A 27,640-nucleotide genomic window follows, 5' to 3' on the forward strand; every position below is an offset into this window, starting at 1 on the left:
ACGTTGGCCACTCTGACTGGTGTGAGATGGTACCTCATTGTGGTTTCAATTTGCATGTCTCTGATGACTAGTGATGCTGAGCATCTTTTCATATGTCTCTGGGCCCTCTGTATGTCTTCCTTGGAGGATTGTCTGTTAAAGTTCTTTGCCCATTTTTTAAATGGGTTGTTTGTCTTCCTGGAGTGGAGTCATGTGAGTTCTTTATATATTTTGGAGATCAGGCCCTTGTCTGAGGTATCATTAGCAAATATGTTTTCCCATACTATTGGTTCTCTTTGTAATTTGGTGCTTTTTTTCTTTAGCCTTGCAGAAGCTTTTTATTTTGATGAGGTCCCATTTGTTTATTATTTCCTTTATGTCCCTTGCTTTAGGGGACATGTCTGTCAGGATGTTGCTGTGTGGAATGTCTGAGATTTTCCTGCCAATCTTTTCCTCAAGGACTTTTGGAGTGTTACAACTTATATTTAAGTCTTTTATCCATCTTGAGTTTATTTTTGTGTATGTTGTAAGTTGGTGATCAAGTTTCATGTTTTTGCACGCAGCTGTCCAGATCTCCCAACACCATCTGTTGAAGAGGCTGTTTTTGCTCCATTTTATGCTCCTGCCTCCTTTGTCAAATATTAATTGACCGTAAAGTCTTGGGTGTATTTCTGGGCACTCTGTTCTGTTCTATTGGTCTGTGTGCCTGTTTTTAGGCCAGTAACTGGCTGTTTTGATTACAGTGGCCCTGTAATACAGTTTGATATCAGGTATGGTGATCCCCCCTGCTTTGTTCTTCTTTCTCAAAATTGCTGCAGCTATTCGGTGTCGTTTATGGTTCCATGTGAATTTCTGAAATGTTTGTTCTATATCTGTGAAATATGTCATGGGTACTCTAGTAGGGATTCCAATGAATCTATAAATCGCTTAGGGTAGTATGGCCATTTTGATGATGTTAATTCTTCCAATCCATGAGCATGGTACATGCTGCCATTTGTTTGTGTCTTCCTTAATTTCTTTCTTCAGTGTTGTGTAGCTTTCTGCGTACAGGTCTTTTACCTCCTTGGTTAGGTGCATTCCTAGATACTTTATTTTTCTTGTTGCTATATCAAATGGTATTTATTTCCTGATTTCTGTTTCTGATGTTTCATTGTTGGTATAGAGGAATGCCTTTGATTTCTGAGTATTGACTTTGTATCCAGCTATTTTGCCAAATTCATTTATTAAGTTGAGTAGGTTTTGGGGACGGTCTATAGGATTTTCCATGGACACTATCATGTCATCTGCAAACAGTGACAGTTTCATTTCCTCCTTTCCAATTTGGATGCCTTTTATTTCTTTTTCTTGTCTGATTGCTGTGGCTAGGACTTCCAATGCTATGTTGAATAGAAGTGGTGAGAGAGGGCATCCTTGTCTTGTTCCTGATCTTAGTGGGAAAGGTCTAAGTTTTTGTCCATTGAGTGTGATGTTGGCTGTAGGTCGCTCATATATGGCCTTTATTATGTTGAGGAATGCTCCCTCTATTCCCACTTTGCTGAGTGTTTTTATCAGAAATGGGTGCTGTATCTTGTCAAATGCTTTTTTTGCATCTATTGGTATGATCATGTGATTTTTGTCTTTGCTGTTGTTTATGTGATGTATTATGTTTATTGATTTGCGAATATTGTACCATCCTGCATCCCTGGGATGAATCCCACTTGGTCACGGTGGATGATCTTTTTAATGTATTGCTGGATGCGGTTTGCCAAAATTTTGTTGAGAATTTTTGCATCTATGTTCATCAGCAATATTGGCCTGAAGTTTTCTTTCTTCGTTGTGCCTTTATCTGGTTTTGGGATTAGGATGATGCTGGCTTCATAAAAAGAGTTTGACAGTCTTCCATCAGTTTGGATTTTTTCGAATAGTCTGTGAAGGATAGGGGTTAGCTCTTCCTTAAATGCTTTGTAGAATTTTCCTGTGATACCATCTGGGCCAGGGCTTTTGTGTGTTGGGAGTTTTCTGATGACCGCTTCAATTTCATCTGCTTGTATTGGTCTGTTCAGGTTTTCTGGTTCTTCTTCATTCAGTTTTGGAAGATTATATTTTTCTAGAAATGTGTCCATTTCCCCTAGGTTTTCAAATTTCTTGTCATTCAGTTCTTCGTAGTAATTTCTTACAATCCTTTGTATTTCTGCGGCATTAGTTATAATCTCTCCTCTTTCATTTCTAATTGTGTTGATTTGGATCCTCTCTCTTTTTTTCTTGATGAGCGTACTTAAAGGCTTGTCAATTTTGTTTATCTTTTCAAAGAACCAGCTCCTGGATTCATTGATCCTTTGAATTGTGCTTTTAGTTCTATGTCATTTAACTCTGCTCTGATCTTGGTTATTTCCTTCCTTCTGCTTGCTCTGGGCTGTCTTTATTGTTGTTGCTCCAGTTGTTGTAGACGTAGGGTTAGATTGTTCATTTGTAATGTTTCTATCTTTTTAAGGTAGGCCTGTATTGCTATGAACTTCCCTCTCAGGACTGCCTTGGCTGTGTCCCATAGGTTTTGGGTTGTTGTGAGTTCATTTTCATTTATTTCCAGAAAGTTTTTGATTTCTTCCCTAATCTCGTTCTTGACCCATTCATTGCTTAATAGCATGCTATTCAGTCTCCATGATTTTGAGTGTTTGGGGTTGGTTTCTAGTTTCAGCCCCTTGTGGTCAGAGAAAATGCTTGATATGTTTTCAATTTTCCTGAATTTGTTTAGGCTTGCTTTGTGTCCTATCATGTGGTCTATCTTTGAAAAAGTTCCATGTACACTTGAAAAGAATGTGTATTTGCTTCTCTGGGATGAAAACCTCTATATATATCAGTTAATTCCATTTCCTCTTGGGTATTGTTAAGTGACACAATATCCTTCTTGATATTTTGTTTGCAAGACCTGTCCATTTTTGATAGTGGGGTGTTCAAATCCCCTACTATAATTGTGTTGCTGTCAATATCTTTCTTGAAATCCTCCAAGATTTTCTTTATGTATTTGGGTGCTCCTATGTTGGGTGCATATATATTTATAATGCTTATGTCTTCTTGGTGGATTCTTCCTTTGAGTATTATGAAGTGACCTTCTGGGTCTCTCTTTATGGCCCTTCTTTGGAAGTCTATTTTGTCTGATATGAGTATTGCTACCCCTGCTTTTTTTTTCCTGTCCATTTGCTTGGAAAATTTGTTTCCAGCCCTTCACTTTCAGTCTGTGTAAGTCTTTTGTCCTGAGATGGGTTTCTTGTAGGCAGCATATGTGTGGGTCATGTTTTCTTACCCATTCAGCTGTTCTATGTCTTTTGATTGGAGCATTTAATCCATTTACATTTAAGGTTATTATCAATAGGTAGTTATTCATTGCCATTATTTCCTACCTGTGTTCCTCTGTCTTTCTCTTTTCCTTCCTTTCCTTAAAGCAGTCCCTTTAGCATCTCTTGCAGAGCTGGTTTGGTGGAGCTGTATTCTTTTAGACTTCTTTTGTCTGGGAAGCTCTTTATTTGGTCTTCTATCTTGATTGAGAGCCTTGCTGGGTAAAGTAGTCTTGGTTGGAGGCCTCTGGTTCTCATTACTGGGAATAGTTTTTGCCATTCTCTTCTGGCTTGGAGTGTTTCCATTGAGAAGTCAGTTGCTAACCTTATTGGGGCTCCCTTGTATGTTACTTCCTTTTTCTCCCTTGCTGCCTTTAAGATCCTCTCTTTGTCTTGGAAATTTGCCATTTTAATTATGATGTGTCTTGCAGTGGGCCTCTTTGGGTTATTCTTGCTTGGGACTCTCTGTGTTTCCTGGATTTGGGTGACATTTTCTCTCCTCAGATTAGGGAAATTTTCCTTCGTTCCTTTTCAAACAGGTTTTCTATGCCTTGCTCTTCTTCTTCCCTTTCTAGTATGCCTTTTATATGGATATTATTATGTTTCAGGTTGTCCTGCATTTCCCTTATTACCTCTTCATTCTTTCTGAGCCTCTTTTCCTTTTCTTGCTCTTTCTGGGTGTTTTTTTCTCCTTTGTCCTCCAGCTCGCTTATCCGATCCTCTGCTTCATCAAGTCTGCTTTTGATTCCTTCTACTGTGTTCTTCAATTCAGAAATTGTATTCTTCATTTCCTCCTGGCCCTTATTGTTAGTTTCTATTTCCTTTTCCATGTTGATATAGTTTGCAGTGAGTTCATTGTAGTTTCCCTGTAGTTCCTGGTAGTTCTCTTTGAGCTCAGAGAGCTCAGTGAGCTTCCTGAAAACCATTGCTTTGAACTCAGTATCTGATAATTGACTTGCCTCTTTTTCAGTTAGCATTCTTTCTGAGGCTTCCTCCTTTCCTTTCATTTGGGAATTGTTTCTTTTTCTTCCCATTGTTTGTGAGACTCTTCTTGTTAGCCTCTGCTTCTTAAATTGATCTACTCTGACTCCCTGGGTTTATGGTATGAACTTCTATGATAGAATGCCAGTGGGATTCAGTGGTGTTGTCTCCTTAATCTCCTGTGCTCACTGGACTTGAGCTGACGTTTATGAGTGTAACACAGTCTTACTCTGGTCTTTTCAACACTCCAGGTTTTCTTGTCTCACCTGTGGGAAAAAGAGAAAGGGGTGGGAGGGGAAAGAAGGGAAGGAGGGAAAAGGGAATAGAAAAGGAAAGGAAGGAAGGAAGAAGGAATGAAGAAAGATCGGAGGCAAGATAAGAAGGAATTTTAACAAAAATAAAAAGAACAGAATAAATAAAAGAAGGCAGGAAGAAGGAATAAAAAAGGTAAAGGATGGAAGCAAGAAGGAATAAAAAAAATGAAAGGAGAACAGAATGGAAGAAGGAATTCAGGGGGAAAGGAGGAAAGAAAAAAATAAAAGTCTTCTGCTGGCTTTAAACTGGTCAGGTTAGTTCTGCTGGTCTTCCTGTCTGTGGAACGGGAGGGGGTCGTTGGAAGGATTGGTTTCACTTTTCTACCTTCCTGAGCCACACTCTTTGCTGTTGTTCAGCCTTCAGTCCAGTTCCTCCGGGTCCTTCTGCTCCCCACTAGGCCTTTAGTTCACCAGCTGTACTGTCCTTGAGTTGCACCAATTAGGGGCAACTCACATTCCACCTTCTTGCTCTTTGCTGTCTTAGATGCTGGGGGCTCTGGGCGCTGCTATGGGGTAGTTCAGCCCCCTACTGGGTCGAGTCTTTCCGGGGAATGCAGTCTCCCCTAACCCTGCAGCTCCCCTGTGCTGGGCGTTCTGCCTTCCTCTAGAGATCCAGTAGGCTCTGCAGGGTTCTCTGGGCATTGGCTACGTAGGAATTTTTCAGAACTGGTGCTTTTGGGTGTGTTCGCCTGCAGGCAGCCAGGCCGTTGATTGGGTTGTGTGGGCTGATCTCCGCTTAGGTCCTGGGTTGGCTGCAGATCCCCCGCTTTGGGTCTGTGCGTGGGGGCAGCCAGCCACTGATCCGGTTGCGCACCCACCCGAGGTTTCAGGTGTGTGCGCCCACCCAGGCGCCTTTTGTCTGTGCGCCCAGACCACCTGGCCGCTTATCAGGGCGCACGCCCACCCGGGGTTGCAGTTGTGGGCCCCAGGCCACTGATTGGGGTATGCACCCACTGGGGCACTTTGGGTCTGGTGCCCAGGCAGCCCGGCCGCTTATCAGGGCGCTTGCTCACCCGGAGTTTCAGTTGTGAGCCCCCGGTCTGCTAATCTGGGTGCGCACCAGCCGCGCTTCAGGTAGGTGAGCGCTGGGGCTGCTTTTCCGCGTTCACAGTCCAGGGGCTGACGGGGAAGGGGCGCCAGAGGCCCCAACTGCTGCGGAGAGTTCTCTAACTAGAAATTCTTCCTATTCAAGCCCCCCTGGTCCAAACAAGCACCTGGCTGCTCACACAGCCCAGCCTGGCTCTCTCCCAAGAATCCTGCAGCAGACCCTGTGCCCGGGCTGGGGCTTCAGCTGCCCTGGTCCCGGTGCTGGTCCCAGGGACCTTATTGTCCTTAAGCACTCTTCTTACAGTCTGATCTTTCCATGTCCTCTATCTTTGGTCTCCGATCTTCATATATGCTGGAATACTGTTGGCTGTTGGCTCTGCTCCTCAGACCAGCTAGGTATTTCACTGGCGTTGAGGGGAAGTGGACTCCGCTCCCAGCTATCTCACTGCCATCTTGAATTTTCACACCATCCATTTTAAATGAAAGCTTAGGTGGATAGAGTAGTCTTGGTTGCAGTTCCTTGCTTTTCATTACTTGGAATATTTCAAGCCAGTCCCTTCTGGTTTATAGTGATTCTGTTGAGAAATCAGCCCATAGCCTTATTGGAACTGCCTTGTAGGTAACTAACTGTTTCTGTCTTGCTGCCTTTGAAATTATCTTTGTGTTTAAACTTTGCCATTTTAATTTTGATGTGTCTCAGTGTCACATCTTTGGGTTGATCTTCACTGAGACTCTGTGCTTTCTGAAACTGTGCCTTTTTCCCTTACCAAATTAGGGAAATTTTCTGTCATTATTTCGTCAAACAGGCTCTTTATCTCTTGGTCCATTTCTTCCTTTTCTGGCATCCCTATGATGTGAATATTGTTATGTTTCATGTTGTCCCATAGCTCTCTTAGGCTATTCTCATTCTTTTTAAGTCTTGTTTTCATTTTCTTGCTCTGACTAGGTGTTTTTTTTCCCCACCTTGTCTATCCTTTGCTTCATCTTGCCTGCTTCTCATTCCTTCTACAGTGTTTCAGATATTGCATTCTTCATTTCCAGCTGGTTCTTACTCATAGCTTTTATGTTCTTTCTCATGCTGGTATAATTCTCATTAAGTTCCTTGATCATCCTTATAACCATTACTCTGAATTCTATGTCTGATAATTTGCTTGCTTCAATTTCAGTTAGCTCTTTTTCTGGGGATTTCCCCTTTTGTTTGGAGTGTGTTGCTTTGTCTCACCATTTTAGCTGTCTCTTTATTTTTGTTTTTTTTTAAGATTTTATATATTTAATTTTAGAGAGAGGGGAGGGAAGAGAAAGAGTAGGAAAGAAACATCAGACATCAGGTGCTCGTAGAACAAAGCAAAGCAACACAGAAAACAAAACCACTACAAGTAAAATCCCATCCCAACAACAACAGCAATGTAATCACAAAAGTTGGGAGAATAATAAAAGTTGGAAGAGAAATGGATATCAGGGAAAGGGTAAAATAAAAGATAAAGAATCAGAGCAGACCAAAGGAGAGAAAAATGATTATGGGAGGAGGAAAGGGAAGAGAACTAATATGATAAAGAATTGAAAGAGAAAAGCAGGAAAAGGGGATAAAGAAAGAGAAGGAATAACAGAAATAAGAAAAGGAAAGATGAAAGGAACAATGGGGTAATCAAAGGTAAGAGTAAAATAAGAGATATGATAGAAAAAATAAAGCAATAAAATTAGAAGGAAAAGAAAAAATAGAAAAAACAATGAAACGGCTATGAAAAAGCAATAAATAAGGAAAATAATGAAAAAGAGCAAAGTGGAATTCATCTCAACAGAGTATAGTGCTGTGTGCTGGCTTCTCCCTTTGGGTATGGCTCTGATGTCTGAGACAGGTGTTAAACCAATGTCAGGTCCTGTCTATGTCTAGCCCCTGGCAGCCCATTTGAAGCTACAATCTATCTACAATTTGGCTGATTCCTCCAGGTTTGGCTGCACCCAGGATGGGCCCAGCTGCTCTGCAAGACTCAGTTTTATCAGTACTACATCCAGGAGTGTGTCAGCAAATGACCCAAGTCACTGCAGGATCCACCTCTGCCAGGCTGTTTTCAGTTTTAGACTAGTTGCAGACTCAACTGTTTCTGACAGAGTTTCAGGTGAAGTAAGTAGGGGTTGGGATTCCTGGATCTTCCATGGCAGGTGCCTTTTAGATTTCAGGGAAGATGGTGGGTGTGTACCCCTGCCCCAAAGCCACTAGTCTGAGTCTGTCTGGGATTTTTTCCCTGTACTTGATAGAGCAGGGACCCTAGAAGGCTAATGGGTAGAGTCTCCAGAGCCCAGATTTGGGGGCTGCCGGCAGTGAGGGCCAGGGGTGTTGCATGTTTATGCCTCTCCCGTGTCAAGGAAGCTCCAGTCTGTTTCCCGAGAAAGTGCATGTTATGGATACACCCTACAGCCCATCTGTGTCACCCCGAGTCTACATCTGTTGCTGTCTCCTTAGCAGGGGTTAAGATTCAGGATGACAGAAAAGAAAGAAAAAAAGTAAAACAAAAGACAGACAAAACTAGCTGAAAAACAGAACTAATTTTTTTTTTAAATGACACAGGATGTGGTAGGCAGGATTCCAGAGGTTGGGGGTGGTATTTTTCCACAGGGCCACATAACTGCTTTTCCCTTGGGTGGTTATTGCTCTTCTCAAGAAAGATGGCTGCTATGGAATCCAGGTATATCCCAGCACATAGAACCCCACGGCCGATCCCCCACTTCGCTACCCAGTGCTTCCTGTGCCAGACTTAACTTGCACAACTCCAGTCTGCTCCACCCCTCCCTTTACTGGGATCCAAGGTAAGTGGTTGCAAACCCAAAACCTATGCTTTGGCCCCTTTAAGACTTAAGAGAGAAAAAAAATATTCTCTCTTAACTCTCCTGTGGGTCTCTCCCCAGCAGAGACAAACCCCACAGCCTTTCACCACTGGATACTACGTGGTCTGCTGATTGCAGTGCTGGCACTCTGTGCTTGGGAGCCTGGTTTATGGCCCCAGTTGCTCTCCTTCTGGGGGGAAGCACCCACAGCAACACCACTTCCTGGGCTGACCACCCCTGTAACTAGACTGGCCCTTTCAATGACCTCCCCCTTCCTACCAGTCATGCGGGGGGGGGCGGTTTCCCATCCTGGGTTAAAAGTATCTTTTTCAGGTAGTCTTGGGTTTATTTCAGGTGTTTAGTCCTATCATCAGTTTTATTTCCAACTTGATTCTGGGAGGTGGTGCACGGTAAATCCTCCTACTCCACCACCTTCTTATATACCCCTCTATCTTGTCTTCCAAATCGTTGATATGATCTTCTGCTTCATCCTACCTGCTTTTGATTCCTTCTAGTGTATTATTGATGTCAGATATGGTATTCTTCATTTTCTTCTGGTTCTTTTTCATGGTTTCTATGTCCTTTTTCTGGACTTGAGCATCCTTATAACCATTACTTTGAACTCTATATGTGGTAGATTGTTCGCCTCCATTTCATTTAGTTTTTTTACTGGAGATTCCTCCTATTTTTTCATTTGGGGCCTGTTTCTTTGTCTCCCCATTTTGACTGTCTCTTTGTGTTTGTTTTACATATTATTAGACAGATCTGCTATGACTCCCAGTCTTCATGGGGTACCCTTATGTAATAGGTGTACTGTAGAACCCAATGGTGCAGTTTCCTTGATCACCTGTGTTGGGTGCTCTAGGACTGACCCTTGTGTGAGCTTTGTAGGCCTTCCTGTTGTAATTGAGTCTCGATTGCTGTTGGCTCATTCGTGTGTGGGATTGGCCCTCAGGCTCACTAACTTTGAGACTCAACCCTGACCACAGTGTGAGAGCTGCTATGCAGGTGCAATCTCGACATGGCTTCTTCTGCAAGTCCTTGGTTATATGTCTCCTCTTCAGAAATTAGTTGATTATTCATGGTGATTGAGCTCAATTTAGTTGTATTTAGTTTGGTCCTGTGAGGAGATGTGTACAAAATTCATATGCACAACTGCCATCTTGAACAGTCTAATAGTGTTCATCTTAACTTAAAATTTTGACTTGTATGAAATCATAGTTTTTCTGTTTCCTCCAGACTCTTTTTTATTCCTCTTTTTAAAATTCATTGACTTCTCTGTCTTTCCTTTAATTTTGGAAATTCCAAGAGGCTCTTTGCTTTTTGATGACTTTATATCAGTGTTTCTCAACCATTTTTTTTATTTGTTATCACTGCCTCCCTCAAGAACCTGTCCTCACCCCCTTGGGGGCAATGGTGTCCCTATGGAGAATGCACACTGTGTGTGTACACTTGTCTCTGTCTCTCAAAGAGCTATCATACATATAAATAACTTCAACTATTCTCCTATTTCCATAACCCTAGTGTCTTTATCTCCTATAATAGTATTGAACTCCATTTTCAGGGATTTTTTTGGCTGTGGAATATCTACACTTGAATATATAGCATCACTTCAAAATCAGTGTTTTGAGAATTTTCAAACTTCTTTTTTTTTAATTTCCCTTCTCATATTTTTGCTTTTGTCAATATTAACATTCTTTCCATCCTCTAGTTTAGAAATAGCCATTAAGTTTCTTCTCTGTTCTCAGTATCTGCAATTTTCTTACCAGTTCTTTTTACCTTTAAATTCTTTTAAACTTATTAACCTTAAGTTCCACAGATGTCACCCTAAAATGGGTTTACCTAATGCTTGCATTATGGTAACAATTAGCTAGATTATTGACATCATTCTTCAAGTTAGATACTGCAAGTGGAATTCTGACCTCTCCCCCAAGCATGTCATTTATCATGTCACTCTGAATGAAACACTGGAATTACTCTGAGTTGCAGGTATAGAACCTCTAAGCTCCCTACCTGGCTTACAATGCCCTTTGTGTCCTGCTCTTACCTATAGAACCTTGTTCTCTGATGCCCCAAGTTTAACTTCCTTCCAGCTAAGCCCATTTTCCTGAGGTTTTCCATGCTTCCTTATGGACCTTTCATTATACCATGCTCTGTTCCCTGATGAATTTTGCCCTTCAAGACTTTTTCTAAGTTTACTACCTGTATGAGACCTTTGATCATCCCTTCCACTCAACCCTCATCTCAGAACTTTCAGTTTATATATCAGTCTCAGACCTGATTATACATTTTTGTTAATGCTTTCATTTTAACTTTTGGATCTACAAGTCTGATTTATTTTTCTTGTTTCCAGCCTGATACCCAGCCTGGTATCCAGCCAGAAAGGAATGTATCTAATACTTCCCATGCTATTTGCACATAGTCAAGATTTTAAAATTGACTGCTATATTAGCAGGAAAGAAATATACCTTACAGTCTTTGAAAGAGACATTAAGTAAACACAAGTATATTACTATAAATTAATAAGCGTTATGAAGTATAGATAGTACACTCTGAGAAAGGCACGGGATGGGATGAGGTGATGTGTTTATTGTTGAGTTTCAGGGAAAGCCTGTGAAGTGACATTTAAGTTGAAATCCAAATCATTAATAGGCATTAAACAGGTTACTGGTTAAGGGAAGAATATTCTAGGCAGACAGATGTGCAAGGGAAGGTCTAACAAACTGGTAGAAGCAGTGTGGCTAGGTGGAATACAGTGAGCACGTGGGAAGAATAGAGTAGAAAGAGATAGTGAGGAGGACTTGGCTCATTTGTAGCATTGAAGGAATTGGTAAAAATGTGGATTCATGATAAGTGTGGTGGGATGCCAATGGAACAACAGAATGGTATGATGTGATTAACCCAGTATCACTGGGACTACTTTGTAGAGAGTCATTTCCAGAGGGGCAAAATTGAACTAGGATATGTGTCTCTACTTTTAAACTCTGCTGTTTTCCTTTTTAATTGATATAAAATTGAACATAGCTGTCCAACTTTCTTTTTCTTACCTGAGGATATGTTTATTGATTTTTAGAGAGAGAGGAAGGGAGAGAGACAGAAACATTGATGTGAAAGATAAACACCAATCAGTTGCTTCCCATACGAGCCCCAAACGGGGATCAAACCCACAGCCTAGAAATGTGCTCTCACTGGGGATCAAACCCACAACCTTTTGGTGTATAGGACAGTGCTTCAACCAACTGAGCTACCTGACAAGGAATGTCCAATGTTTTTTACACAAGATTTTTTATAAATCTCAAAAATTCAGAGAATATAACTATATCATAAAATGAAATCACTAATAATTGTTCATCCTGTTTTTCCTATGGATTTGTATATTACAAATATATGTGTGAAAATTTTATGAGATTATACCAGATGTATTTTTCAACTGGCTGTTTTCTGCAATATCTTAATGTCAATTAACTGCCTATAAAAGGACCTTTACTCTCATTATTCCATCATTTTCTTCCGATGTTACATACTCATTTTTTTTAGCTTTTATTTCAAGAAATTTTTTATTGTGTATCCATTATAAGATTTTCAGGATATAGTGATATTCATTTTTTTAAATTATTTTATTGTTGTTCAATTACAGTTGTCTGCATTTTCTCCCCACCCCCCCCAGCCCAACCCACCTCCCTCCCCTGCTTCCACCCTCCTCCTTGGTTTTGTCCATGTGTCCTTTATAGTAGTAGTTCCTGGGTTTTTTTTTTTAAGATTTTATTCATTGCCATCAGTACATGAATATATCAAAAAACTATGGTACATCTACATGATGGAATATTATTCAGCAGAAAGAAATAAGGGGCTCCTGTCCTTTGCCACAGCATGGATGGAACTGGAGAGCATTATGCTAAGTCAGAGGCATCAAATTCATTTTCACCCAGGGCCACATCAGCCTCACGGTTGCCTTCAAGGGGCCGAATGTAATTTTAGGACTGTATAAATATAACTACTCTTTAACAGTTAAGTGAGAGCTCAGCACTGCCACAAGGTAGAAACAAGGTGCCGGGCTGGAAAAAACAAGAAGGGCCAGATTTGGCACTCCGGCCTTGGGTTTGCCACCTGTGTGCTAAGTGAAATAAGACAGGTGGTAAAAGACAAATACCGTATGATCTCACATTTAAGTGGAATCTAATCAACAAAACAAACAAGCAAGCAAAATATAACCAGAGACATTGAAATAAAGAACAAACTGATAGTAACCAGAGAGGAAGGGTGAAGGAATAATGGGGGGGGGGAAGAGGAAGGGTTTTCAGGAACAACTATAGAAGACACGTGGGCAAAACCAAGGGGGGGCATAGAATCAGGGGAGGGAGGTGGGGATGGCTAGGGTGGGGGGCGGGGAGTGGTGAGAGTAAAAGGCAGACAACCATATTGAACAAAAACAAAATTTTTTTAAAAAGATTTTATTTCTGTTTAGAGAAAGGAGAAGGGAGGGAGAAAGAGAGGGGTAGAAATATTCATTTGAGATAGAAACATCAATTAGTTGCCTCTTATACGCACCCCAACCAGGAACCAAACCCACAACCCAGGCATGTGCCCTGACTGAAAATCAAACTCGTGACCTTTTCCTCTGCAAAATGATGCCTGATAACCCGAGCCACACTAATCAGGGTTTATTCATAATAATATTTTCAAAAACTAATATCACAAAGTTTTACTACTGCCTATAAAATCTACCATTAATACAGTCTCTGCCCAGTGATTTTCATAGCCCTGTCATTTCTTTTATTTATTTTTTGTTGTTCAAGTACATTTGTCTCAATTTCCCCACCACCACTCCTCCACCGCGCTACCCATCCCTGCCTCCCACCCTCGACCCTCCTTTGGCATTGTTCCTGTGTCCTTTATACATTTACCTTGATGATCCTTCCCCTTTTCTTCCCCGTTATCCCTTCACCCCTCCCCTCTGGTTACTGTCAGTTTGTTCTTTATTTCAATGTCTCCGGTTATATTTTGTTTGCTTGCTTGTTTTATGGATTAGGTTCCTCTTACAGGTGAGATCATATGGTATTTTTCTTTCACCATCTGGCTTACTTCAGTTAGCATAATGCTCTCCAGTTCCATCCATGCTGTCACAAAGGGTAGGAGTTCTTTCTTTCTACTGCATAGTATTCCTTTGTGTAAATGTACCACAGTTTTTTAATCCACTCATTTACTGATGGGCACTTAGGTTGCCTCCAACACTTGGCTATTGTAGATTGTGCTGCTATGAACATTGGGGTGTATAGGTTCTTTTGAATTGGTGTTTCAGGGTTCTTAGGGTAAAAATCCCAGCAGTGAAATTGCCAGGTCAAATGGCAGTTCCATTTTTAGTTTTCTGAGGAAATGCCACACTGTTTTCCACAGTGGCTGCACCAGTCTGCATTCCCACCAACAGTGCACTAGGGTTCCTTTTTGTCCACAACCTTGCCAGCACTTGTTGTTTATTGATTCGTTTATGATGGCCATCTCACTGGTGTTAAGTGGTATCTCATTGTGATTTTAATTTGCATCTCTGCTGGCTAAGGATGCTGAGCATCCTTTCATATGTCTCTGGGCCCACTGTAAGTCCTTCTTGGAGAAATATCTTTTCAGATCCTCTGCCCATTTTTTAATTGGTTTGTCTTCCTGGTGGAGTTATGTGAGTTCTTTGTAAATTTTGGAGATCAAACCCCTGTCCGAAGTATCATTTGTAAATAAATTTTCCCATACAGTTGATTCTCTTTTCATTTTAATGCTGTTTTCTTTAGCCATGCAGAAGCTTTTTATTTTGCTGAGATCCCATTTGTTTATTCTTTCCTTTACGCCCCTTGCTCTAGGGGACATATTGGTGAAAATATTGCTGCATGAAATATCTGAGATTTTCCTGCCTATGTTCTCCTGTAGGACTTTCATGGTGTTGAAAGTTATTAAGTCTTTTATCCACCTTGAATTTATTTTTGTGTATGGTGTAAATTGGTGGTCACGTTTATTTATTTTTTTTTTTTGCATGTAGCTGTCCAGCTCTCCCAACACCATTTGTTGAAGAGGCTATTTTTATTACATTTTATGCTTGTGTCCACTATGTCAAATATAAATATTAAGAGATTTGGGTTTATTTCTGGGCTCTCTATTCTCTTCCATTCATCTATGTGTGTGTTTATATGCCAATAGCAGACTGTTTTGATTACCGTGGCCTTATAATATAGTTTCTTATCAGCTATTGTGATGCCTTGTACTTTGCTCTTTTTTCTCAAAATTGCTGAGGCTATTCAGGGTGTTTATGGTTCCATATAAATTTTTGAAATATTTGTTCTATATCTGTGAACTATGTCATTATATTTTAATAGGGATTGCATTTAATCTATAAATTGCTTTGGGTAGTATGGACATTTTGATGATATTCATTCTTCCAATCCATGAACATGGTAAATGCTTCCATTTACTGGTGTCTTCCTTAATTTCTTTCTTCAGTGTTGTATAGTTTTCTGAGGATAGGTCTTTTACTTCCTTGGTTAGGTTTATTCCTATAGGTACTTTATTTTTCTTGTTGCATAGCCCTGTCATTTCTGCAGCTGTTCCCAAGTATGATACAGCAAGAATGTTGAAGCAGTGACCTTTGACCATTTAATAATTTTGACCCACCTCATGATTTAACTGTTCCACTCCGCATTGTTTTACTTTTAGTAAATTTTTCTCTTTTTCTTACATTACTTTTTTTTTTTTTCTTCAGAGAGAGGGGAAGAGAAAGCGAAAGACAGGGAGAGAAATATTAGTTGGATGCCTCCTGTTCACCCCTATATGGGGACCAGGCCTGCAACCAAGGCATGTGCCCTGACAGGGAACTGAACTGGTAACCTTCCAGTTCCTAGGCCAGTGCTCAATCCACTGAGCCACACCAGCCAGGGCATTGCCATTACTTTTAAATTGTGTTAACAAACTAATACATTCGCTAGGTAAAGCATATTGTGTGGAAAGGCTTAAGATAAAAACCAGTCTCCCTGGTCTGCTGCTGTCATGCCACAGAGAACTGCTCAGATTTAGTCCCATGTTTCCAAATAATGTGCTCATGCAGTTACTACTTTCTTAAAAAAGAATTTAAAAAGAAGCATAAAATGGTGTAAAATTTCACTTGTCAATTACACCTAAATAAAACTTTAAAGAAAAGAATAATGAGGATTTTAGAGAAAGGTAGAAAATAAATTATGATGAGTAGGAAAGAAAAGTGAAATTTCCAAGTAAAGTAAATATTTTTATTTTTTCAATTTTATTGTTTATGCTATTACAGTTGTCCCAGTTGTACTAAATGTTTTTAAATTTTAAAAGTTGTACTGAAAAAATAAAAAGGTGCACAGTGAAAAATTTCTGTTATATCCCCCCTCCACTGTACCCATGTTCTGGTCGATTGCTATCACTGACCATCTACAGAGAGTGAATCTTGTGCAAATATGATTTCACAACTGTGCCTAGAAAGCTGAAGGATGAAACCCCAAGCCATAATGCTGAGAGCATGCAATTGTGATTTTGATCAATAATTGTTAAAATGTCCTTGTTGGGCGGTGATACCAGTTTACAGTCACAGGCAGTGTATGTCTTCAGGCTTTGGGGTTTTGCCAGTGTAACAGGTACAAATTTGTACCTCCGTATAGTTTTATTTTGAATTTATTATATTATGATATACTGTTATTTTCCAGTTTATCAATATTTGGCATTTGCTATTGACTTTCTTACACCCTTACATGTAAATCATCACATTACTTTCCCAACATGCCCATCTTCCCAAGAATTTATTTCAGAGTCATATCGGTGATTAATGCTTGTGTTGCTTTCAGTTCATAATTTTTATTCCCTGCAGAGTCAAGTAGCATACTATACTATTATTACAGCTCCTTTTTTTTTCTTTTCTAAAGCTAATACTTATTTTGTAAAATGTTTTATATAGAGGGGGTTAATTCCATATTGTTTTATAGGGTTTTGAATAATGTGGTTAATTATTATTGTTTCTTTCATGTATCAACAATTGATTCAACGTAATTTTCTGTTTTATTGACTTCTTTGCTCATTCTCATTTCTTGTATTTGAAGTAAAAAAAAAAATTTGCTATGGTACATTTCTGAGTAATTATTTCAGTAATTGTTTAAATCCTTTCTGTGGGGAACCATTCCAAATGTGGGAAATGTGGCTCAGCCCCCACTCGGAAAAGCCAGTGGGGAGTGAGGTTGGCGGGCAGGACCCACGTCCATGGATAGCTTCTCCAGTGGGAAATCAGGCCTGCATTGTACCTAGACTGCCATGAGACTTGCTCTTGCTAAAAACTCCCTCACCCTGAGGCAAGCAAATGTTTACTGAGTATCTTTATCTTCCTAAAATCTGGGCTAGACCTTCCAGGTATGGAACCTTGCCCTTTGGACCACTTCTCCCTTTACATTGCAAATGTCCTCCTTTGATGTACTCAGCAACACCCTCTCCTGTGTCTGCAAAGATAATCACCCAAGACAAACCTTTGCATAGTAAAAGAGGACCTTCTTTGTGGCTATTGTTACAATGTTTTTAATTTCAATGTCTCTGGTTATATTTTGTTTGCTTTTTTCTTTTGTTGATAAGAGTGGGGAGGGGATAGTGGGGAGAGGGGTCTATAGGGGTCTATAGGAGCTACTATGGGGGACACAAGGACGGGATCAAGGGGGAGGGTGGAGGTGGGGGAGGGAGGTTGGACTGGCTGGGGTGGGGTGGAGGGAAGGGGAGAAAATGCAGACAATTGTAACTGAATAAAAATAAATTAATTTAAAAAAAAAGAGGACCTTCTTTGATGTAAGAGGCCTGGAAAACCAATAAAAGCTTGTCAAGGCAAGGGTCATGGCGCTCCCCCCTTGAGGGAGTGGCCGAGGTGCTCAGAAGCATTCTCCTCTTGAGAGAGTGGCCGTGCTGTCCCTTTTCCCCCACAGGACCTCTGTAGTCCGTGTGTATGTTGAGGAATACAGAAACCTCAACAGCAGATCTTGAGGGCCGAGATCTGCGTCACTTTCTTCTCTGCAAACATATCTATTTATTCCTTCTACTGAAGTGGTTGATTGGTTAGGTATAGAATAGGATACTAATCTCACAATCACTTTACTTCAAAATTAGGAGATATTTTTCAGTTATCTTTAGGTGTCCAGTATTGCTGGTTAATAATTCAATGTCATTATAATTCTCATTTATTTGCACATAACCTACTTTTTCTGTTTGGAAGCTTTCAGCATTTTCTGGGATTTCTTTTTTGCTTGAAGTCTTCAGGTTTCGTAATTACATTTTTAGCATTCAGTGGGCCCTGAATCTTCAGTTCTAAGAAATATTTTGTTTGTGGGAGGGTTTTTTTTTCTGTTATTTCATGATAGTTTCTTTCCCTTCATTCTATCTTGTCTATATTTATAGAACTCCTATAAAATTTGTTTTTATCTTTCTATCTGTCTGCCCTTTTAGTCTGCAGTATAAGAATAAAATAGGAGAATCCCTTAGTCTTCCATCTCAGCCATGTGTTCATTTTGCTATTTAGCCCTTCTGGATTGCAGGCCTTAGAATCAGACTGCCTGGCACTTAGTTACTTAACCATTAGAACCTTGGTTCCCTTGTATGTAGAATGAGTGTCCTGATAGCTCTTCTCACATAAGATTGTGCAACTACTGCCTGAGTGCTTCAAATGGGTATGGTAAGTCTTCATTATTATGATTATCATGTTTTTCAATCCTTTGATTAAGAAGAATTCTGATTATTTTTCATAACATGTTTATGTCTTATATTGTTTTTCTATATGTGTCCTGTCAGATTTCTCTAATTATGTACCTTTTAAATTCTGTTTCCTCTGTTCACTATTTCTTCCGTTTATACCACTCTCTATGGAACTTAGATTATACTTTTTTGTCTGCTTACATTTTTTTATTGTCTCATTTTTTCCCAGAAGTCTTATGTTCACAGTATTATATTGGAATGTACGTCCTCAGCTGACACCCAACCCTCTTTGGTGCATGCAGGTTCTACTTATAAAACATACCTCTAATGGCTGGGCTTGGGATGGATGTAATAAGAATCCAGATGGTGGATGTAGACTCTTTTTTTGTAGGTGCCTTTTCAGACAAGTAAGTTATCTGGGGCATGCCATAATTTGATCTCTAGCTCTGTTACATTTCCCTTGTCAAAAATCTCACTTCAAGGGTTTCCTTGAGGCTTAGTACTCTGGGCATATATGGAGTCAGTTGCCTCTTTTTATAACTTAACCCTGTCATTATGCAGATTCATCATTACCTCGACTTCTTCTTTTTTCAGCCCAACTAATACTATTGGGAGTCTTTTCTTTAACAGATTATTTATTTTGTTCTTCAGATTTTGTGTGGGGCTACTTCTATTAACTACCCAGTATTTCATTTTTTGTTGAGAAAAGTGTGGTTGGGAAAGTGGTGCTGCTAAGGCAACAGCTAGTCTAGCCATCAGAAAGGAGTAACATGAATTAATAAAACTCTCTTCCAGGGATAAACCTCTCTTACTTCCAGGGATAAACCTCTCTTACTTTAAAATGTTGATTCTGAGTTTGGAATTTGAATTTTTTGAATTTCTAGGACTTTTTGAGATCTTTCACTCCTGCAGAAGTTTTCCTGTACATGATTAGAGCTGTGCAGTATTTTTTCTAGTATCTCCATCGTTTCTAATCCATCTGTTCTTTATCATCTAGGAGTTCCTTGACATTTTTATTCTAGTGGTGACAATCCCTCTTTTTTTCCAAGACTTTTATAGATTTTTTTTGTCATTTCAGTGTAATATTAGGATAGGCACTTTATTGTTTTGACCAACATGTATATCCTAGTAAGTCTAAAATCTGTATTTTTAGCACAATTCTCTTTCAGAAATTTCAGACCCATATATCTCATTGCTTACTGAACATTGTAAGAAGATTCCACCAGCACCACAAGTTAAACATTAGATTTAGAGTTTGTCATCTGTCCTTCTCCACTCCAGCCTTTTCCTTTTGCATTCCCTATTTTATTACATAGTACCCCCAAACCTAGTCACTAAAGCAAGGAACTGGAGATTGTGCTTGATGTTTCCTTTCCTTTCTTTGTTTAGTTACCACATTGTTTAAAATGTCTCTCTCTCCCTCTCTCCATAACCATTATCCTTACCACTTTCCTCCTGTTTTGCTACAGCAATTTTCTCTCTACCTGAAGTCTTGCTCATTTTCAATTGTTTCATTCCCAACTGAAACCCTTCAATAGCTTTAAACCCCTGAGAATTTAGCCCTAAATCCTTAATAGTACACACCAAGACCTTTGTTTTGGCTCCTGCCTTTCTCTCCAAGGCAACTTTTTACCACTGTTACCTACCTTATATCTTTGACAAGAAGCTGTTTATACTTATCTTGAACATGTTGTATTTTCCCTTTTTTGTTTTCCTTACATATGCCCCCAGGTTTGGGTCTAATGCCCTTACTCTGCTCCATGCCTGGTTGTGCCTGCATCTTCTACAGCACTGGTATGGTGTTATCACTGATGATACATTTGTCCTTCTTCCAACTAGGCTCTAGCTTGTTAAGTAAAAAGATTGTTTTCTTTCTTATATCCCCAGCATCTATTAAAGTGGATTACCAATGAAAGGCAAATTTGCTTAAAATGAAGTAAAGTGAAATGAAAGGTAATTTGTAGCAAGGATGTGAGAAATGTACCGTATTTTCAGACTATAAGATGCACCCCTCTAAATTTGGGAGGAAAATGGGGGTACGTCTTATAGTCAGAATGTAGCTTACCTGGCTTGCTGGGGGGAGGGAGGGATGGTGGTGGAACGGGTGGGGCGATGCTGTGGGCCCTGGGCTGGGAGGAGAGTGTGTCCTGGCAATGCGAAGCAAGGGAGGCAGGAGCAGAGTCCCCCCTGCGACATACTATAGTGCTAGGAGGAGGGTATAGGCGGTGCAGGCACGTTAGGAGAAGAAAGCCTGCGGTGCCCTTAAGTGCCTTCATCATGTGACTGGTGTGTACCCCATTAACATTAACATAGGCAAATTCCACTGCAGGGTCACCTGTCAGTGTGGCCCTGCAGCTGTTGCAAAACTACAACTCCCATCATGTTTGGACAGGTTGGGATGATGGGAGCTGTAATTTGGCACCAGCTGCAGAGCCACACAGGTTGTATAAAACTGCTGTCCCCATACAAGAGTGCTGCACAACCTGTGGCCCTCTAGCAGCAGATCCCCCCATAAGAGTGTGTCATCCACTGATGTTCTCAGCTACAGCGCCCCCATAACCATGAAGGACACAGTGCTGATAGTTCTGTCATTACTGTATTTTGTTGTAGAAAGATGCGATAGTGTACTGTAGTCTCCTGCTGAATCTACCATAATTGTGGAAAGATGTCAAAGCAGAAAAGGATTTCTGCTTTAAAGGATGTTATTAAATATTTTACCACATTTTTTGCTTCAAAAATTTTTTTCCTATTTCCCCCCTCTAAAACCTAGGTGCATCTTAATGTCTTAATGGTCTGGTGCATCTTATGATCTGGTGTGTCTTACAGTCTGAAAAATATGGTAGCCTTCCGCAGAGTTAGGGGAGGAATACTTTTATTGACAATGCTTAAAAGCAGAGAAAATATTTCTGTCTTGTGTAAAGCCTTCTCTTTGACATTTAACCAAAGGACATGACTATAAGGACAAAACTGAACTTTTTTTTCCAAATTACTAAGTCTTCATGACTTAGGCACTTCAGTTCTGAAATCTTGAAATCTATCCTTTGTTTGTTTTTGTCACTGAATTTTCTTTGTTTTCTAGGAGACTTGAATGAAGATTCTGTGAAGACTCTTCAAGAGAAAGGACTTAGGGATCTACCACATAAAGAGCTTTCCTGCTGGCTGATTTGAAGAGATGGCCAGTACAGTAACTGGAGAGTCTTCAAGAAGTGTACAGGAACCCTGAACTAGATCTTTCGGGGTTAAGCATCTTCTCACAGTTCCAGAAATATAAGCAGTGTTGTGACCCTTCAAAGTGATGATTTCAAATACATGGAAAGTGAAGAATATTTGTCTTTGAAAGTTCCAAGCCAAATGGCCACACAGGACTCCTCAGTGACATTTTGTAAGAATGAGCCCCAAGATTCTCAGAAAAGCAAAAGTCTGCCTGTAAATGGAGAAAGCACTAAGAGAAAAGTGTTAGGAGGGAAAAGCCCTCCTCACATAGACCATTGTTCAGAGACCCTTCATATTAAACTTGTGTCTCATGTAATAGAACTGGCCTTGCCATTGTTCAGTGGGGAAGCAATTTGCCAGAATAACCAATTGAAAAAATCCTTGGATCCTTTAGACAGTAACTGTGACAACATTTGTGGTTGGGAATCCCAAGTGGTCAATGTTCGGAGAGCTCACGCAGAGAAGAGTCCCTATAACCATCATGACTCTGGCAAAACACCTAAAATCAGCACAGAGAGTCCTCCACATAAGAGTATCCACATTGCAGAGAAACCATACCAATGCAGTTGGTGTGGTAAGGACTACAGTGAGAGCTCAGAACTACTACTACTTTATCAGAGAGACCACACAGAAGAAAAGCTCTACAAATGTGAGCAGTGTGGGAAGGGCTTTGCAAGGAGCTCAAGTCTCCTCATCCATCAAGCAATCCACACTGATGAGAAACCTTATAAGTGTGACAAGTGTGAGAAGGGCTTCACAAGGAGTTCAAGTCTGCTCATTCATCAGGCAGTCCATACAGACGAGAAACCTTATAAATGTGACAAGTGTGGGAAGGGCTTTAGTCAGGGCTCCAAACTGCATATCCACCAGCGTGTACACACAGGTGAGAAGCCCCATGAGTGTGGGGAGTGTGGAATGAGCTTCAGTCAGCGCTCTAACCTGTATATCCACCAGCGAGTACACACAGGAGAAAGGCCCTACAAGTGTGGAGAGTGTGGGAAGGGCTTCAGTCAAAGTTCGAACCTTCACATTCATTGTTGCATACACACGGGGGAAAAGCCTTACCAGTGCTATGAGTGTGGGAAGGGCTTCAGCCAGAGCTCAGATCTCCGCATCCATCTCAGAGTCCACACTGGGGAGAAGCCTTATCACTGTGGCAAGTGCGGGAAGGGATTTAGCCAGAGTTCCAAACTCCTCATCCACCAGAGAGTACACACGGGAGAAAAGCCCTATGAATGCAGCAAGTGTGGGAAGGGCTTCAGCCAGAGCTCCAACCTCCACATTCACCAGCGAGTTCAAAGGAAAGATCCCTGTTAAAGAGCTCTTTAATTACATACTCATACTCTAAAGACTTAAGTATTTTTAACATCACACTTCCCTCTATATTCTATGAAGGAGAGAGACAATGAGTTATTAAGATATGTTCCCTCACTGAAAAGAAGTCATTCACTTAATGTATTTAAGTGCCAAGAACTTTTGTTATGCTATACAGTGAACTGCTTTTTCTAGTTCCTTAGACAGGTAGAGTAAAAACATCTGTACTCTGCAGTTCAACTGGTGTTATTAGAACTATATTCCCTACCCAGCATTTATACAGCAAGAACTTTACATTTTATCTAAGCATAACATGTTTCCCTTTGTTCACAATCTCTGAGAAAATGGAATACTGATTTCTCTTCACAATATGTGCCTTGTGTTTTTCACATTTCTTTCCAGTCCTAAGTAGCCCTGAATAAACTATAATTTTATAATACGTTGGTTTTAAGCCAAGGGGTGGTTGGAGATATAATGGCCATAGAAATTTGTTGTGTTTATTGCAAAAACGTACAACAGTCAGACAAGAAGGTGGAAAAGAGCTACTTGTGTAATACACCCCATGTACCATTTTACAGGATGTTGAACTCTCCTCCCCACGACATAAGTACTGTAGTTCTTTTTCATGAGTGAAGCTAGTCTATTGGGGTTCTTCCAGATCTCACCACCTTACATGACTCCCCCAAACTAAAGCCAGGTAGGTTACATACACCATGTTGAGACATGTCAAATGAAGTTGATATATTTAAATGAATTCAGTTCCTCTCTCAACACTTCTTTCTCATTTCCTTAATTTTCTTGACCACCCATGTTTCGTACTAAGCAAAACAAAGGAGTCAGGATAGAAAGTTTTCCAGTATTTGTGTCTTCGGGCTTATCATTTTAATATTTGATTTACCCCCCCAAAGTTATTTGTTTTTGCAGCATTTCCAAACTCTAGACCTCATTATAGACATCTCATTTATAAAATTATTTTTATATTTGGCTAAAAATTATAAAAAATAGCTATATAGAAATTTTTAAACCATTTTTGTAGAGCATGTTTGAAAAGATAAGCCTAAAGTATGCGTTGTATCATATAAAATTCACTTGCTGTGTGGGTGGGATTGGGTGTGGAGCTAGGACACCTGAAAAGTTAGGCAGCAGTTAATACAAGAAGCTCATGCAGTAGTTGAAAGTAGAAAAGGGATTGTAAATACATAACTACATCAGAAGTTACCATACAATGAGCTCTTTTTTTGAAGTTTCTTATTTATTTATTTTTTAGAGAGGGGGAAGGAGGGAGAAAGACAGGGAAACATCAATGTGTGTTTGCCTTTTGTGTGCTCCCTGCAGGGGACCTGGCCTGCAACCCAAGCATGTGACATAGACTGGGAATCAAACCGGTGACCCTGTGGTTCAAAGGCTGGCACTCAGTCCACTGAACCACACCAGCCAGGGCCCATACAATGAGCTTTTAAGTTCAGTTCTGAATTTCTGAAGGATGGTTAATGATTCCTGAAGCAGTGCTCAGGACGCCACCCAGTATTCTTCATCTTTTTTTCTCCAATGATTAGTATCCATATGTGGGGAAAAAATCAGTAGGGGAAATATGGATGCTTTATTTATTAGCCTGAGAATTATAACTGATATATACAGCCAAAGGTAACAGTTAACTGGACATAGATAACAGGGAAGGTATACGTTAGTTTAGGGGAAACATAGATAACTTCTAATAAGGAATGAAGGAGGGTGACAAATTGCAACATTTCCCCCACTTCAGGGAATAGTCCAGATTATTTGACTCCAATCCAGAGCAGTCCATATTACAAAGATTAGGGTAATGACTGAGTTTTTATATCCAAAGTCTCAAGTGGGTTTAAAATAGCCTGCTTTTCCAGATTTCCTTTTATACATATCTTAAGTTACCAGTGTTTTGAAATATGTTTAGTTTTTACTGTTCTCTTTGAAACATTACCTTCCTTAATAGAACTGAAATGTGATCAGAGTCCCTGGGGACCATTTCAGTGGTTATGGAAAAGAGGTTCGGGGAAACCAGTATTTTAGAAAAAGAGGGACTTGTGCATGAAAATGCAGAAAGAACAATGGGATGTCACATTTCATCAGATGTTAAAATGCCATGGACTGTGGGGAAAAAAAACACTTAGGGTTGCTTTTTGACATACCTCAATTTCAGAGGTGTGAAAATGAAAAAAAAAACAAAAACAAAATGAGATGTGTATTAGGATTGCTGAAAACTCATTTGTTTTCAGAGTTCAGGGGTTGCCCTAGGCTTTTTTGTTGTTCTTGTTCTTGTTCTTGTTCTTGTTGCCCTAAGCTTGATGCTTAACCAGTACTAGTTGATTTGGAACAAGGATGTTTGGGTAGTTTGAGTAGTCTCAGTAATCATTATAGTCAATTGATAATTCTATCACTAGCAAAGGATCTAGTTTACAGATTATTATTTGTTGAGTATGGGAGACAAGCTTTTACAATTCTTGAAATTCTTACCTATTCAGTAGTGGTATTTGCTTTCTATGTAGGTTGTTTAATATCTTCAGGTCAAAAACTGGTGAATATTTGATCACTACTTGTAGTCACAGTTCCAAATTAGAATATTTTTAATTCTTCCTTACCAATGACCCACACTGACAACCAAAAACATAGAAGTTCACTTTTACAGCTTTCATCCTTCTTCACTGTACTTTCATTGGCGGGAAAAGTTCATAACAGCATGGAGTGCAAGGCTGGACCCTAGGTAATGACAGCAAGGAAAGTCCAAAGAAACATGTCACCAGAGTACAACTGGTATTAGGTTGGTACCTGAGAGCAGGTTATACCAACAAGCAGGTATAAGAGGTAGAACTGGGAAAAGCTAATGCATAGGAAGCATGTGGCAACTGATCAAAAGGGGCTGCAGAAATGTCAGGTTTTGGTCAACTAAACAAAATGGCTCGCAGAGAAGGGACTAGGAAATGTGCTTCTGTTAAACCCATCTGATCCCCCTGGATGGCAGTTAATATGCTACAAAATTATTTTTTAATTTAAAAACCACAGCAATAAAAACAGAAAGACCAGCAAATGAGATCTTCACAAAAAAGTTTCAAAGACAGGAGGATAGCTGTCTCAGAGCAGAAGCAGGCTTCTGCATTGCTTGCATATGAAGATAAGGATAAGAAGGAACCAGTTTGGCTGCAGGGTCAGAAATGCCTAATGGGAATGGAATACATGGAGGGAAAGTGGTATGAATGGCCAGTTGTATATGGAACATTCCTCTTAGCCCATACATACATATTTTCCTCCTCAATACCTGTGCACTGTTCACCAGGGATTTACTTTCCTTCAAGAGATGAGTTTATTCTCTGCAGAAATTGGCCCCAAGGGAGAGACTTCTGTATATTTGCATTTGGGAATCCAACGCAAAATAACTATCTTCTACCTCCAATGTACTTACAAGGGTGCAAAATTCATAAAATAAAAATGGGTAAAACTGAAATGGATAAAAGGCAAATTTTCAATTAGATATTTCAATATATAAGTTATCCATAGCACTAATGGACAGAAAATCAGTTAAGATATATAAGATTTTCTTAGGTATAATCCAGTGGGATTGCTGGGTTAAAGGGCAGTTCCATTTTTAGTTTTCTGAGGAAATTCCATACTGTTTTCCACAGTGGACTCACCAGTCTGCATTTCTACCGACAGTGCACTAGGGTTCCCTTTTCTCCGCATCCTCTCCAACATTTGTTTGTGGATTTGTTTATGTTGGCCACTCTGACTGGCATGAGATGATACCTCATTGTGGTTTTAATTTGCATGTCTCTGATGGCTAGTGATGCTGAGCATCTTTTCATATGTCTCTGGGCCCTCTGTATGTCTTCCCTGGAGAATGTTCATAGCAGCACAATTCATAATACCCAAGTACTGGAAGCAACCTAAGTGCCCATCAGCAAATGAGTGGATAAAAAAACTATGGTACATTTACACAATGGAATTCTCCACAGCAGAGAGAAAGAAGAAGCTTATACCCTTTCCAACAGCATGGATGGAACTGGAGAGCATTATGCTAAGTGAAATAAGCCAGACGGTAAGGGACAAATACCATATGATCTCACCTTTAACTGGAACATAATCAACAAAAGAAAAAAGCAAACAAAATATAACCAGAGACATTGAAGTTAAGAACAATCTACCAATAGCCAGAGGGGTGTGGGGAGGGGACAGTGGGGAGAGGGATTTACAGGAACTACTGTGGAAGACACATGGACAAAACCAAGGGAGAGGGTAGAGGTGGGGGAGAGAGGTGGGTTGAGCTGGGGTGGGGTGGAAGGATGGGGAGAAAATGCAGACAACTGTAATTGAATAACAAAAATTTTAAAATAAAACAAAAAAAACCAAAAAGATATATAAGATTTTCAATTAACTTCACTGATGTTTCTGGAATACCACCCAACAACAGCATAATACATATTCTTTACAAGTTTACATTTTTGGGCTATAAAACAAGTTTCAGAAGGCTTAAAAGAATGGAAATCATATAAGGTATGGTGTATCACCAGAACAGAATTATGTTAGAAATCAGTAACATCTGAACAAATCCCCAAATATATGGAAATTAAACAACACACTCCTAAATGAGCCATAGGTTAAAGAGGAATAAATGAGAAAAACTTGAAAAATACTTTAAACTGAAAGTGTCTATCAAAATGTGTCACAGCAGTTAAAGCAGTGTGGAATTCTGTTAACATTTTGATGCAAATAAACTCAACAACTTAAATGAAAAAGTCATTGAAAAGGCATGAACTGCCAAATTTCACTGAAGAGGGGAAAATTTGAATAAAATAAAGTCCTATTAAATAAATTCTATTTGTACCTGACAACCTTCACACACATACACACAGACAAAAGTATAGACCCAGATGGCACAAGTGAACTATACCAAGCATTTAAGGAGACATAAAAACA

The 27,640-nt window shown here is 39.9% G+C and overlaps 1 protein-coding gene across 1 annotated transcript in view; it reads left to right on the plus strand.

The window, feature by feature from the left end:
- ZNF239 (zinc finger protein 239) overlaps nucleotides 1-27,284 on the plus strand; it is a 67,733-nt gene extending 40,449 nt beyond the window's left edge. Inside the window, 4 exon segments of the mRNA XM_045196036.3 lie at nucleotides 21,249-21,333; nucleotides 21,335-21,370; nucleotides 21,372-21,404; nucleotides 21,406-27,284. Coding sequence (XP_045051971.3) covers nucleotides 21,249-21,333; nucleotides 21,335-21,370; nucleotides 21,372-21,404; nucleotides 21,406-22,699 — 1,448 coding nt within the window. The 3' untranslated portion in view covers nucleotides 22,700-27,284.
- Nucleotides 27,285-27,640: the final 356 nt, after the last annotated feature.

Source organism: Desmodus rotundus, chromosome 4 (genome assembly GCF_022682495.2).
Source record: "Desmodus rotundus isolate HL8 chromosome 4, HLdesRot8A.1, whole genome shotgun sequence".
Taxonomy (NCBI): domain Eukaryota; kingdom Metazoa; phylum Chordata; class Mammalia; order Chiroptera; family Phyllostomidae; genus Desmodus; species Desmodus rotundus.